Source organism: Penicillium arizonense, assembly GCF_001773325.1.
Source record: "Penicillium arizonense strain CBS 141311 chromosome Unknown PENARI_contig008, whole genome shotgun sequence".
Taxonomy (NCBI): domain Eukaryota; kingdom Fungi; phylum Ascomycota; class Eurotiomycetes; order Eurotiales; family Aspergillaceae; genus Penicillium; species Penicillium arizonense.
The window spans coordinates 28,571-42,751 of NW_019173285.1; the positions used below are offsets into that span (position 1 = coordinate 28,571).

A 14,181-nucleotide genomic window follows, 5' to 3' on the forward strand; every position below is an offset into this window, starting at 1 on the left:
GTAACGGGGTGGATTGCCAAGAACACGCAAAGGAAACCCTCACCCGAAGGGGTATTCTTGCATCGGAGTTGACCGATACAATGGAATGCGGCGTGCGGTGGAATCGAACCGAACGACCGTCTATTCCACGGTCTTCATTGGAAGCCGAGGTTGATATGAATACGAGGATCGACAAACTTCGCCCCCCGAACCCTGGTGTGTAGATCAGTCTGCAGTCAACACGAGCTCCGGCGGAGTACCCCCGAGTACTACTCTGCACACCTGTGTCTAGCCAATACGCATTTCGGTAGATCAGAAAAAGGCACGGCAAAGACTACATGCATCCGCTCAACACGGCTGCTTCCGCATGTCATTCTCAGACTACTTTGTCAGCGCCATAGACATCAATTGATTCGGTGGTCGTCGCGGCAGGATTGGCGGATTGGGGATGATGAGGCTCCAGCTCGCAGAACCTGAGATAAAATTTGACGATAAGCCTCCCCGCTAGTACCGGGGGTAGACCCTTAAACCCCTGCTTACTAAATGTTTACCCCACCCCGTAGTAGAACCCTAAAGCTTGCTCATGGTCCAAATGAGCCTTGAGGTTGCGATATACACTGGTCGACATCCTGTTCTCGTATATGCAGGAGGTAACGCTTAGCCCGAATACGATGTTGCAGTTGGCTGATCTTTCCCCGAGAGGACACGGGTCTAGGCACTCTTGTATCTAGCCCTAAAATCTCTGCCTCTAGATGCTGCAAGTCTGAAAATTCCATTCTTAGTAACCGGGAACGCTTTTTAGTATCAGGCTTGAGTTTAATTCTGCATAGAAATAAGCCTCGTTTAAGTTTGATCTGTCAGACGCTCGCCATTTAAAAGTTGGTGCGCTTTGACTCTTGGTCTTCTTCTTCTCTACTTACCTGCCTCGTCTTTGGTGATTACCTTTCCATAAAAATGCCCCGAGCCGCTCGTAAATGGACGCCAGACGAAGACAACCTGCTATCCCGAGAGGTCCATACTCAATGTAAGCAGAATTCAACCGGTCTGGCCTTTCATTTACTGACGGGATTTCATTGTCTATAGTAGCCGAGGGGAAAGTAAAAGACTGGAGGGTGATTGCGGACAAGATTTCAGGTCGCACGAACAAAGACTGCCGGAAACGGTGGCACAATGCCCTGTCGGGGGTCTTTAATAAAGGCTATTGGACCGAAGAGGAGGACATACTGTTGACTCGAGCAGTACAGACGCATGGAGAAACGTAAGCCCTGCAGCCCTTGTGCTCATTCGTTATTATGCAGGGGCAAACCTTTATGCCGTGAAGGATATCTGCTCACGTAAAATGCAGATGGACGGCAGTGGCGGAGATCGTGACAAAGCGCAGCGCAGATCGTACGTGCTATCTCTGTCTTCTGTGTGATCAAGCAGCCTCCTTACCTGGATCAACCACCACCGTGAGAGAGTTACTTACTCAAAGTTGTGGCAGAGTGTGCCAAGAGATGGAAGCAATTCCTGGATCCACAGCTGGACCGTAGCGAATGGACGGAGGAGGAGGTACGTTTGGCTTCTTCTTGGGGGCCAGGAATCGGACTCTCACTAAAACAGCGGACAGAACGGTCGCCTAGTGGAAGTTGCGGCCGTGAAAGGAAGAAGGTGGAAGGAAATCCAGATGGAGCATTTTCCTTCCCGATCCCGTAACTCCATCAAAAATCAGTGAGTCGTCCTGTACCAAGGAAGAGGCATTGAAACCGACTAACGGGCCATGGCCAACAACAGATACACCATCCTCAGCAGACGAGAGAGCAAGTTAAGAAACAGCAGAAGCAAGAAAGTCAGACAACACCAGGACCACACAGCAGCCAAGGAAACTGCACATCCGACCGACTCATCACCAGGTGACGAGAACGAAGAAATGGACTGCATGGACGACGAGAGCAGCTATGAGGAGGAAGAGGAGGCAGGCTCAGACGAAGAAAGCAGCCGATGGGGTCCACGCAACTCCCCAGGGGACCAGAGCGTCCCCAATTCTAATTCCACGCTCGCGACTCCAGATGAGATTTCTGCGTATGCAGGGTTAGATGCGCCGCCATGGGACAACTTTTCAGCCGGGGTCTCTGGCCACGCGTGGGACCCAACGATTCCCTCGGTCGGGGACACCGAGTATCCAGGACACTACTTCAACGGCACCCTGCCCGACCTAACCACTGTCTTCCCCGATGTTCACCAGAGTTTTGGCTGTAACGGGTCTGAGGTTGCCAAGGATGGGGTCTATCCCGGTCTTCTTTACCCAGCGCACACCGACATGTCTAGATTCTTGGACCCGGGGGGTCTGGAATTGGCAGAAGTCGGGTCGCACCAACCAGCTATCATGCCTCTCCAGGGCACCGACATGGCGCGTCGGAATTCTCAAAGTAGCAAGGTCATCCTCACCGTCGAGGAAGCAGACCATAGTACGGTCGAGTCCTTGATGCAGATCGCATTTCTCAGTAAATCTCGGTTTCATTTGGCGCGGGAATGAGGCTATAGAGATATAGATGAAGCAAACGCATTCTTGGCATGTTCCTAAAATTGCCATACCTTTCTACTTTTATTGACACGCTACTTTATTACTGTGAAACTATACAGATTGTCTCTCATGTGTTATGTCACCAGGGTAAGTGGAGCAGATGCAGATCCTCGTCAGGTTCATGCTGAAAATCCCATGCTGAAAGACCTAGCCAGGATCAGGTTATTTAACCAACTATGGGATTAAAACTCGAGTTAACAACCTTGATCATGTGAAATCCACACCGTGACTACCTCCCGTCATTCGAGCTATATTTCGCTGTAACCTCGACACCCAAAGTAGAATAGATGCCCAAGCCATCAGCAAGAAACAAGTAACCACTGCGCGCCATTATGTGCAACAGTGGCACACACCACTGCCAAGTCCTTCCAACCACCTCGGTTAAACCGCTTCATTTACTCCTCTCATAAGTCCAAGCCACCAGGATCATCTGCATTGCAACCCTCCAGGACGCGTCGCCAAACCTTCCTAAGACTCTTCTGTTGCGCATACACTTCCTCTGCCGATCTCACCTTCCCATCCAGCGGAGGGGAGCATCCTGATGAATTGTCGATCTGAGAGGTTGTATTTTACCACTAAGGACAGGCCGATTCAGCGTCTACCTACTCCATATATTTTTGTATGGTAAATCCGGTCACTTCGGAACACCGCGTCGTAACATGCCAACACTAGCCCCAGAGGCTATGAGACGCTCTCAACAGCGATCTCCTAGATAATTTTTTTTGCCACTCAATCTTCTCAATTGGTTCCCTCAGTACTACTGCGTACGGATATCCTGCGATCCCAAATGAATGCCTAGCCCGGCGGGGACCGGCGTATCTTGGTGTCGGCAGAAGCCCATTGTACGCTGGGTCCAATTACGCAATCCTCTAGCGAGTGGATCAACCACCCGCACCCATCAAGAATCAAATCAAATTAACAACCTAATGAACGCTTCTTTACATATGAAACTATATCTATCCTAATCAGGGCGCCTACCTCCCCTGTTCCCTATGTTATCATAATACTTACTTTTCGGTGAGGCGTGCTGATTTGTCTGGACACTTTGGTCAATTTAGGACTATTTAGATGCGTTTCCTGGAGATTCGACACGCCGTTACGGCGGCGCGCATTGTTGGCAAATGCACAAGTCTGCCTTCTGCTTCCTGAATAGATTCTGATTTCTGAATTTTGACAGTCTTTGATAAGAAGGAAGATCCTATCTTCTTGTTCGAGGAGTTTCGCGAAGATCAAGAACGTTGGGGTGGCATGGTGAGTGGTTGAATTAGTTAGGGTGGACCCGCGCGATGCGGTCGTGGGTGGGTAGTCCATTCACTTGTGAATTATGTTAGTTAGTTAATTAACTAACTATTCCAAGAGCTGACGACATAGACAGAGGATCGCCAAGTGCGGCCAATGCTGTGGATGATGGTTTGACTGGCGTGGCCTTGTAATTGATACGGAAAGTTGTTTACTTCAGTGCATATCATGAGCCACTCATCTTTTCCTTTTTCCTTTTTTTGAGAGAAGAAATGATAGCGGAAGGGAAGTTCATCCAGGTTATTTACTACGGCTCATAAGCCATTATGGCTGATTCTAGCTCTCTTTATTGAAACAAGTTGAAGATATTTTACAGATATAGATATAGATATGCACATTCCTATATTGTATATGATCCTGCCACCACGTAGGCGATGTTGAGAGAGGAGATGTACGTGGTATAGGAAGTCGTTTAGTCCCAGCAGAATGAATGACTTGTTGTAGGTTTCTGTCTAGAAGGTCTGCATTGGGAGAGTACTTATAACCTCTACCAAAACGACTATTTGCAACACAAAATTAGTCTGGAACTGTCCTTTGAAATGCTACCTAAATATACCCAGCCACAGCGATGCTTAGTACAGGTCATCAGCGGTAAATGGGTGGTATTTTTCAACACCACGATCAGAAGTTTATCAACTGAGTATCCTTTTGAGTGTCAAACTCTAATTACATATGCTACAATTATTTCGTATATATATATTACAAGTTTGCATCATGAAATGGAGGCACTTATCACTATTCATTGAACATAATTATCTTCCCGGGCAATCCATACTCCCCGAATCAACTTCTGTATAGTTACGTCCTTTTATCATCCCATATCCCTATTCAATATTGGTGCTGTGTGTACAATTCGACTGAGTCCCGTCCTCGTCTCTCTCAAGTGCCACCAGCGGAAGGAGACCCATTGGCCCTTTTATTCTACGCAGTCGATTAGCAGCGATACTCAAGCCTTGGGCACACAGAGCAAGACTCACCGATAGGAAAGCGGCACAAACAAGACTAACCGCAGCCCCAACATAGATACAAGTGAACCTGTAAAAGGGCGTGAGCCGATGATTCAAGATCCCGGGGAAGAGTGCTCGGATAACCTACACGTCATTCCACGCAGATACAATCACGTCCAACACCTTAGAACGCATCTCGGACGACAGTGAGCTCAGGAGGCCCCCGCTTGTTCCTGCTACCATCTGCTGCACTTGATCACGCGGGGTGGTCGGAAGGAGACGGTAAAGGTTTTCCGAGGCAACGTTGACGAAGACGGCGCCTCCGACGGAGAGGCCGAGGGTCAGGCCGCCGAGTTGTGCTGTATATATCTGTTAGCCATCGGCTAGACCGAGATGACTTTGCCAGTACGGATATTACCTAGAAGCATTAAAGATAGTCCGTTGGCCGCTTCCGATGGTGCCACAACGGCCTGTATGACCGCGAAGGAGGCTTGGGTGTACGCACCTGCGCCCAAGCCTAGAATGATCTCCAGACCGTACAGAATGGCGGGCGATGTGTTGACGTGGACAATTGTAGCTGGAGTTGTCAGCATGGACTAAATCTGCTGCCGTGAACTTCGAAGCATACCCATCAAAACAGCCGCAATCAAGGCCACAATGCTACCTCCAAGATAGCATGGCTTGTAATATCCAATCCTCGACATATAAATTCCGCTGGCCGGGATGGCAGTAATGAGGAAGAAGATGAAAGGCAGCTGTCGAACAGCCGAGTCGATCGCCGTATCACCACGGGTGAATTGAAAGTAGATGGGTATGTAATACACGCTAGTGTAGGATACGGCACCCACAGCAGTGCATGCCACGAAGAGCAGAAGTGGCTCCTTCTGCAGATAGAGATGGATCGGCAGCATGCGGGTCTCCTTGGTGGTGAAAATGGTTAAGACTTGCTGGAGCACAAAAGCAATCCATAGGACACCGGTCACCACAAATAGCGCGATGATCTGGCCACTTCTCCATGGATAGAGGGTGCCTCCAAAATTGATACCCATCACCAGCGTGATACAGGCTCCCACACTAAGAACGGCACCAACCCAGTCAAATGTCACCAGCCTCTGCCATCTTGTCTTACCAGGGATGGGATTGTTGGAGGGGAGGATGAATACATAGATTGGGAGAAGAATAGCTCCAAAAAGCAAGTTGATGTAGAAGGCCCAGCGCCATGTATATAGTTCGAAGCCGCCCCCAATGACTGGACCCAAGACTGTTCCTACACCCCAAACGAGGCCGCTATGTCTCGATGTCAGCGATAGCATGTCAATGCCAGGTGGATACTCACGTCAAGCTAAGGTATCCGGGTCTCTCGCGGTTTGTCGTATTCATCGAAATGATTACCAGCAGGCCAAAGTACATGCCGTTTCCACCTGCACCGGCAAATACTCGTCCGACAGTCTCCGCCTGCATATTCGGCGCAGCACCACACAGACCAGATGCGGCCATGAAGACAATGGTTGAGCTGATATAAATCCACTTGGCGTCGAACAGAGCGTACAGCCTTCCTAGCGGCAACACCATCGCCATACCCCCGATCATGAACCTAGATTATACAATGAGCGCAGAAATAAATCGTGGTGATTATCACGAGACAAACCCGACAGACAGCCATGGTAAGTCTGAAACAGCGTCGAACTGGTTAACGATAGCCTGGGATCTCATTGTCAGTATGTCGCCACTTGCAGAGCCGAGTGTGTGCGCCACGTACGGGAACAATGTTTGCTACGATGGTGTTGTCGAGAGCGTAGACAAAAATGGCTGTGAGGGTACTTGAAATAAATAGAAACCACTGAACAGGTGAGCCCACGATAAAAGCAAATTATGTCTTAGGTCACCATTACATACACGAAATCCAGTGATGGTTCGGACATCCTTCAAATCATCGTCCGATCCATTGCCGCCAGAGTGTATGCCCTTCTCGGTATCCCTTGCCAAATTCTGGGCCTCTGGGTTGGATGTACCGGTGGAAATGGCATTGAAGGTATCTTCACTGGGGGATGCTACCTTATCGCTCGTCACTGTCGAACTGAGAGCCATGTTGCCAATGGTGCTAACAATAAAAGAGCACGCAGCTGATCGGGTAAAGCCCAGGAAATCAAACAATCTGCCGCGCTCGATCGACGAGGATTTTATTAATTTAAACCATGACAAGACGGATCAATTAATGAGGTGATATACTCCTTCATGCTTCATGAACCCTGTAAGCTCGATCGCTGTACGCGGGTCCGACTGATCCCGAAAATCTCTCAGATCCACACGAAAGCACAAATCTAGCGAGTTCCCGGCCCAGAAATATTTACTGTGCTAGAGTAGAAACACCGATAAAGAAGACGGTTATTATTTATATACATAATGAGTGTACTCTACAAATTCAAGTATTTACTTCGAATTGTTGGTGCGCGGAATTTGGAAACATTACAATCTGACCAGGGCATACCCAGCTCATGGGTAGGGACTCCCTACCCATACCCATACCCATGAACCCATGGGTAATAGACGTCGGCCCATACCCATTTCTACCGCATGATAAGTTGAGCGCCAAAATTCCAGCGCCGCGCTCTCGAGAAGGTCAAGTCGCTGATACGCGCCGAGCGCTCAATTATTGGCGCTTTGAGCTAATGCCGCGACGCCTCGTCGCATTAGTGATACTTCGGTGCTATGTGATAGATCAATCAATCAAGAAAATGTTTCATTTGATACCTATCAATTTAGATTTCCAACTGAAATGAGTTGTCTCTTGTGTTCCTACTGGATCCCCACAAGCAGCGAAGCATTATTCCAGTAATCGCTGAATGACATATCCGCCGCATAAGTCAAGGATGGACTGAATCGCTGCCGAAATCCCAAAGCGAGAGAGGTTCACAAAAATAGATGAACAGAATCAATACAAAAAAGTAAAATAGACCTAACTTTTGAATGTGAACCGATTCGCACTCAAATGGCAATCGCCAGGTGCTCGCGATGAAAGGAAACCAGATCATCACTTGCCTCAGCCTGTCCGGACCCGAACGACTGCAAATTCCATTTGTCGATGCCGTCAACCCCCTCTAGGTCATTCGCAAATGTGTTAAACAGATCTTGGTTAAGCCGTTCATATTCAGAGTAATCCTTAGGCCAATCTCCAAGGCGCTCGACGGCAAGTTTGAGCATGTGCAAGTGCTGTCGGACATGTTTTCCTTCTTCCCTTTCTCCTGGACTGGCGGAGGATGAGGGTGATGACATGCCAGAGATGACCTCCATGTCCACATCCCCCGTAGACGCCGAAGACGGGTCGATGAACACGCGTAGGGCATTTTCATGCAGCGCCGCCGCTTTCCGATAGTACCGATAGGCTAGCTCGTGTCGACCCTTCTGTTCTTGGTAGCCTTGAGCCATGCTGGTGTACATCTGCGACAGTAACACGGTCATTTCGATAGTACTCGGGTGGCGGGGCCCATGGACACGAGCGCAGTTGTATACAAGGTCTTCTGCGAGCCTAACGGAAGCTGCGTAGTCACCAACGAGGTATCGTGTAATAACTAGCATGCGCCCGAGAGCAAGTGTATATGCATGTTGTGGCTGTAACAAGGTATAGGTATCCCGGCTGTTCCAGAGGGAGGTGAGAACCCAGGCCAAGGTGTCGTAGTCGTGTTGGTCATCGAGAACCTTGATCAAGCTATTGACGTTTGCTAGATCTAGCTGTGCGAGCTCGATGTTGTGCTCTTTGAAATAGCCTAACGTGTCACGCAGAATCGTCGCCGAGACGCCTAGCATCTGCTTTTGGACAGAGGCTGCGGGGGGCGCGTCAATTTCTCGGCCAGCGATGAGTAGGCCAAGCTTAAACACCAGCTTGCTTGTCGCCTGATCCGAGTAGCCGTGGTGGGCAGCAATATATTTCGTCGCCGCCAACGCGAGGTGGCAGGCTGCCTGGTAATCTCCGGAGTCGAGCTGCTGGGCCACGCGGTTGTAGCTAGCGATGGCCACTGAACGAATGAAGTTGCGCGAGGCATGGTTGCTAAAATACTCAAGGAGCGTCTCGGTGAATACCTTGGCCTGGTTGGAGTCCATATCCAGGCTGGAGCCCTCAGACGCCAGGAAGAAGCTGGTGTACTGATCCACCACCTGATTGGCAGCCGACCGACGACCGCCGCTGAGTAGGAACGCGTGCAGGCGGGCCACCGTGGCCGTCGTACCCTGCAGTTTGCCAGCCTTTGAGCTTAGGGCTTCGCGGAACTGCTCAAAGTACAGATACTCCTTGGTCAGGGCAGCGTAGACCTCATTCAACGTGGTTGAGGCATTTGTGGATTCCCGTATGATGTGTTCGAATTGAGCCAGGAAGAAAAGGCTCAGCCGGTGGTTTGAACTCTGGTTCAAGCTAAGGGCACTGGAACTTCTCCCATCCTTGATCATAATCTGGAGATAAATCTCGTCTGAGAGATCTCTCGCCTTTTGAATTTGACCGGCTGCGATATAGCCAGATGCAATGCTCTTGGCCGCCGCAGTCAGCCTGATAGAGGATGTCTCAGTGGACAGTACTTGCACCGTTGCTTCCTCCAGCAGCGAGATAGCAGCTTGCGCCTTGTTTTGTTTGGCATATAGTGAGACAATCTCCTCCATCTGGGACAGGGCTTCTTCGTGTGCCCATCCATAGCTGGAGCGGATGGATGTCAGTCGTTGGGTGCGAATAGACTCCACCTTCTGTAGCTCCTTTGTCGACATGTTCTCCACTTTTAAAGCGGTCAAGGAGGCATTCTGTTGCTCATAGATAGCCTCCAGAATGGCGCGGATGTCCTGATGGTCGATTTCAACTTCACTGTTTTTGACCCTCAAGAGCTCTTCGTAGAGCTGGATCGCTTCCGTGTCATATTTCTTGGACTGTTGGCAGATGTTTGCCAGCGTGTTAGTTGCCTGAATGGTGATTGACGCGTTCGCACCGAAGAGGCTAATGCACGCTTTGCGATATTTCACCGTCACGTCATGAATGACGGTGATGTCACTGCGAGCCACGCGTAGGCAGTGCACGTAACGTTCATAGATGCTTTGAACAAATGCCTGATCCTGCAATTTCGGGTTGATCGTAGGGCTCTGCAGGGTCATGAACAACACCCGGCAGGGCTTCAGCGCGTCCGCGTAACGGCCTTGTTTCAATAGCTCGGTTGCCACAATCAGGAGGGGCTCGAAGGCATCCGGGTGACAGGTCTCTGAGTCCTTGTTCAGAATATGGATGATCTGGCGGTAGTAATCCATTGCGATAGGCTGCGGGCGCGTCAGTCTCGCCAGGGTCCAAAGCTTTTGGATCACAATGGGATGTTCCCCGCCAAATCGCTTGGTGTAATCTTGGAGTAAATTCTGGTGGATGGTGATGACCTTGTCGGTTTGAGAGGTACGCTCGTATAGACGAAGAAGGTTCGTTGTGACTCGCTCCAAGGTTTGATATCCGCACGCAGGCCGATCGCGTCGAGCTGCACGATAAACCCGGGTCCGTATATCCTCTTCCTTAGTCGGGCGACGGCGGGAGCGATAGCAGTCGGCGAGATGCTCTGCGAGTTCAATACAGTATTCAACTTGGGTGGATGGCAGGGCGACTTCTTCGAGCGAGGGCGCAAACAACGACGGCCAAACAATTCGCAGCACTCGTTTTAACACACTCGTAGCGTCATGCCACCGGTGTTGAGACAGGTACATTTCGATCAGTGATGTTGTCGCTGTGGTGGAAACCTGCTCCGCACTGGATGCGCTGTATACAGTTTCCTTGAGGGTGGACTCCGTCACCAAGGATTGTGAGCGTATCACTTCCAGAGAGGTGGACTGGATGTACTTTTCCACGTCTTTGTGGATGGCACTTTGGCTGCTAGTATTTTGTGCGCAGTGTTTGTAGACTTCGATGGCCAACACGGACAGCCCCACGGACTTCATGACCTGAGCAAGCTCCAGCAAATGTGGCACCAAGGCTTCAGGGCTGGGGGCGGTTTTCTCGTACTCTTCCCAAAACCCGGCAACGATCGAGGCTGTTTCAGTGTTTCTCTTCTGGCCTTCGAGGAATTTAGCATACGCGAGAACAGCTCGCAACATGGTGAGCTTGTGCTCAGTAGAGTGATTAAGCCGATACTCCTGGCTAGCCTGCTGCCAGAGCTCCACATACGTCTGTTCGGCTTCTGTAATGTGATGCTCTGTCTTCTGTCGCTCGGCTTCGGCCAAGTGAGTCTCCAGGTCAAAGGACCAAGTAATCAACTCATCCACCTCGATCCCATCCAAAGCCAGGCTGGTACCAGTCTCTGTCGGCGTGTCTTTCCGGCTGTGGAGGTGAACCAGTAAAGAATCGTCCACCTGTCTAGACCCTTTCCGCTGGGTTGTACTGTCGGTGGCGGAACCCTCTAGGGACATAGTGATCTCCTGGGCTTTGCGGTGCTCTTTTATGGAAGCATAATGCTCGGACAACTGCGTCAGTGTGGAGGTGACCATAACGCTTGTCCCCCCATAGTGGACCTTATAGCATTCCACTAGTAGTTGGAGGATTTCGACACGCCGGGTCATGACTTCCGTCTTAGACTCAGTTACTTGTTCAGCCGTGCTCTCCAAGAAGAACTGTGCCATCTGCATAGTGATGAGATGTCGGACGGATAGCATCTTCTGGCAAATTATCGCCGCCTCGTAGAAAATTTGGCCGCTCTCGGCAGGCACACTGGTGTAGATCTGTCTGTGGAACAGCGCCTGGGAGATTATGGCCTGCAGAGTGGCTGGATGGTTACTGTTCAGAATTTCGCGGTACAGTAATGTTTGAATCCTGTGAATGGACCGGAGCGACGGAGTCGTCTTGCTCGCCCACACGGTCATCTCTAGAAGTGGCACAGTAGGGCTGGTGGGGAAGACAGATCGCAAACTCTTGCCCGCTGTAGTGACCTCTTGGTCGTTGGTGCACCCAAACGCAATGTTGACATAACTTGGCCAGTATCGAAGCGCAAAATCTAGCAGGGGATGATTCTCCAGTAAGTGTTCTGTCACCCGCCCGTTCAGTGGGTCCAAAGAGGGCTCGTGGCTGTCGGTCACACTGTGCTTTGCGTATAATAGGAGTCTTTGGGCAAAGTCCACATTCCGATCCTTGATCACGGGCAGGAGTTTACCCTTGGAGAAGACGTCCAAAATAGCAACACGCACCTGCTCGTGCCTAAGATAGACCAAGTTGTTTTGGAAGAACACAAGCGAGGCGACCGGTTTCAGTACTTGAAGGAGGTCAATGTCGCCGTGCTCCGTGACTTCAGCCTTGCTGGGCTGCATGGAGAGAAGAGCGGCCAATTCCTGCTGGGAGAGAGGGCGACTCGCGGTGGCCAGCCAGACAAGAATCTTCTTCGTATCCTCGTCGAGCTTGGGCTGCAAGGTGTGTGAAACATGGTCGGTGATTTTGTATCCCGCTTTCACGATGCTCTCAACAGACTTGGAAAGCGCGGACTTATTCGGCAGGTGTTCATCGCGCACGCGCTTGGCGGCCAGCTTTGCCCAGAGGAAGGAACCATCAGACGCCTCTGTGATACGGGCCACCGTCAACTCTTGGTCTTCGTCAGACATGGTGTTAAAGGCGTGGCTCTGGTGAAGGATCCTGCGGGTGACTGCGGCAACGTCATCGAATATGAGCCCCAGCGTGGCTCGCACCGTCGTCTGAGAGACAATTGAGTCCACTTCCTGAGATGCGAGTGTGATCAGCTTCATGGAGGGGTTTTTGGACGCCGCCTCATGAAGTCGGTGCAACAAGGCTCTCTCCGCGCAGCTGGCCTCGTCAACACCGTCGACAACCAGAACCAGCTCCCTAGCGCTCGCTAGACTGGCCTGAAGGGCATGTGTCAGGGCATTCCAAAGCAGATCGTCAAATGATGCTTCGTCGATAGTACGCTGGCTCTGATTGTAAGCATCAGCCAAAACCTGGTACAACTGCACATTGCCGAGGTGTTTGTTGAACATTTGGGACAATATCCCCTTGATCACAGCGCTCGGGGCCGTCCTGGCAGGAATCCGACCATCTGGCAAGACTAGTCAAAACGATGTAGGTAGGGTTTGAAGGCAGCAATACTAACTGATAGGTGCCAGAATGGACGTATACCTCGTCCCTCCTACGGGATGCTGTAGGTAATCGTTGATCACAGTCGACAAGACCGTCTTGCCGGAGCCCGGCTTGCCGATGATAGAGAGCACCTGCTGCTCGCCTTTCAAGAACCGCGTCAGGAAAGGTTTCACCCACATACAGGTGCCCTCCTCGCGCTCGTGGGCTGAGGGAGCCATGGCCTCTATGTGAGCGAGTGTCGGGTCTTCAGGCTGCAGCCAGTCTTTGAGTGTATTGATTCCAACAGCTGTCTCGCTATGATCAGAATGGACTAGATGACTTTAGGTGCTCTGAAGTGACATTACCTTTATCGCCATTAAACCCCTCTCGCGTCAATTGGTGACGCCACATAAGTTCTGATGCGTGCTCGCAGCGACCACGGAAACTGTTGATCGGACTAGGAAAGGTACTATAGATATCTACTGAGACCGATTCCGAGGAAAGTAGCAACCGGTGGAAGTGTGTGGCCACACAGACAACGAGGGTCACCAAGTCGGCCAACGCGAGAATAAGCTGGTCCTTGATATCGGAAGAGACCACAAATAGCTCTGCACGATCCAGCAGGTTGCCCAGACCTGCTGAGCAACGGTAAAAAAAGCCAAACAGGTCCATAAGGGCCTGGGCGTTTGACTCGCCCAACTGCCCGCTCGCGGTTAGTGGATTGACTTAATAGGCCCGGAAACGCGTTGCATTTGGCGTACCTCAAGCAGACTCGCACAGTATCCGTAAGACATCTGAGCAGCGAGGTGGCTGTCGCCCGCGAACTGCTCGATCCCTGAATCGAAAGAATGTACACGCTCGACAAACAAGGCCGCCCACACAAGGGCCTTGTCATAACTACTCCCCTCGGGCGGCAGCTTCTTCATCCTCTCGCACCGAATCCACTCCAGCAGGCTAGCATAGTCCGTATCGGTTACCCGGGAGGCCGTAAGGTCGTCGCTGCCCCGGTGTGCAAGCGAATTGACTACTTCGACGAGAGTGGTGCCTTCTCCACTGGACTTCATAGTTGCTTGCTGGTGCTGACTGAGACGCTTCTCCCTTGTTATAGTCGCGTGCTGCTCCAGCCGGTCCGACGTCCGCTGCAAACCGAGAAGAGATGTGGATGCTAGAGGAGGTAGGCCATGTGGTACTGAAGCCATGGCTGGCCTTATTTCTTTGTCGTATTATCAAGTTATAGAAGATTATGGGAATAATAAGGTTACGTTTAGGAGTACCTTCCACTCCCAGGCTGGGGACGAGTACACTTTCTTATATCTTTACTCTTTCCTCTT

The 14,181-nt window shown here is 50.8% G+C and overlaps 3 protein-coding genes across 3 annotated transcripts; 1 reads left to right on the plus strand and 2 right to left on the minus strand.

Annotated features, from left to right (window-relative positions):
* Positions 1-933: 933 nt before the first annotated feature.
* On the plus strand, positions 934-3,905 carry PENARI_c008G03032 (SANT/Myb-like DNA-binding domain-containing protein; the record flags this gene model as incomplete). Its single annotated transcript, XM_022631372.1, has 8 exons — positions 934-1,003; positions 1,063-1,237; positions 1,325-1,368; positions 1,463-1,530; positions 1,589-1,689; positions 1,753-2,462; positions 3,720-3,793; positions 3,900-3,905. The coding sequence occupies 8 exons, from the start codon at positions 934-936 to the stop codon at positions 3,903-3,905; spliced, it is 1,248 nt and encodes a 415-aa protein (XP_022488878.1).
* Positions 3,906-4,720: 815 nt separating this feature from the next.
* Positions 4,721-6,876, minus strand: PENARI_c008G11895 (uncharacterized protein; the record flags this gene model as incomplete). The annotated part of the gene is made up of 9 exons (XM_022631672.1): positions 4,721-4,762; positions 4,819-4,876; positions 4,937-5,147; positions 5,207-5,365; positions 5,417-6,075; positions 6,125-6,382; positions 6,437-6,489; positions 6,548-6,628; positions 6,685-6,876. 9 exons carry the CDS (start codon positions 6,874-6,876, stop codon positions 4,721-4,723), a joined length of 1,713 nt encoding a protein of 570 aa, XP_022488778.1.
* Positions 6,877-7,773: 897 nt separating this feature from the next.
* Positions 7,774-14,049, minus strand: PENARI_c008G12320 (tetratricopeptide repeat protein; the record flags this gene model as incomplete). The annotated part of the gene is made up of 4 exons (XM_022631688.1): positions 7,774-12,830; positions 12,885-13,157; positions 13,216-13,549; positions 13,612-14,049. 4 exons carry the CDS (start codon positions 14,047-14,049, stop codon positions 7,774-7,776), a joined length of 6,102 nt encoding a protein of 2,033 aa, XP_022488515.1.
* Between the last annotated feature and the right edge of the window lie 132 nt (positions 14,050-14,181).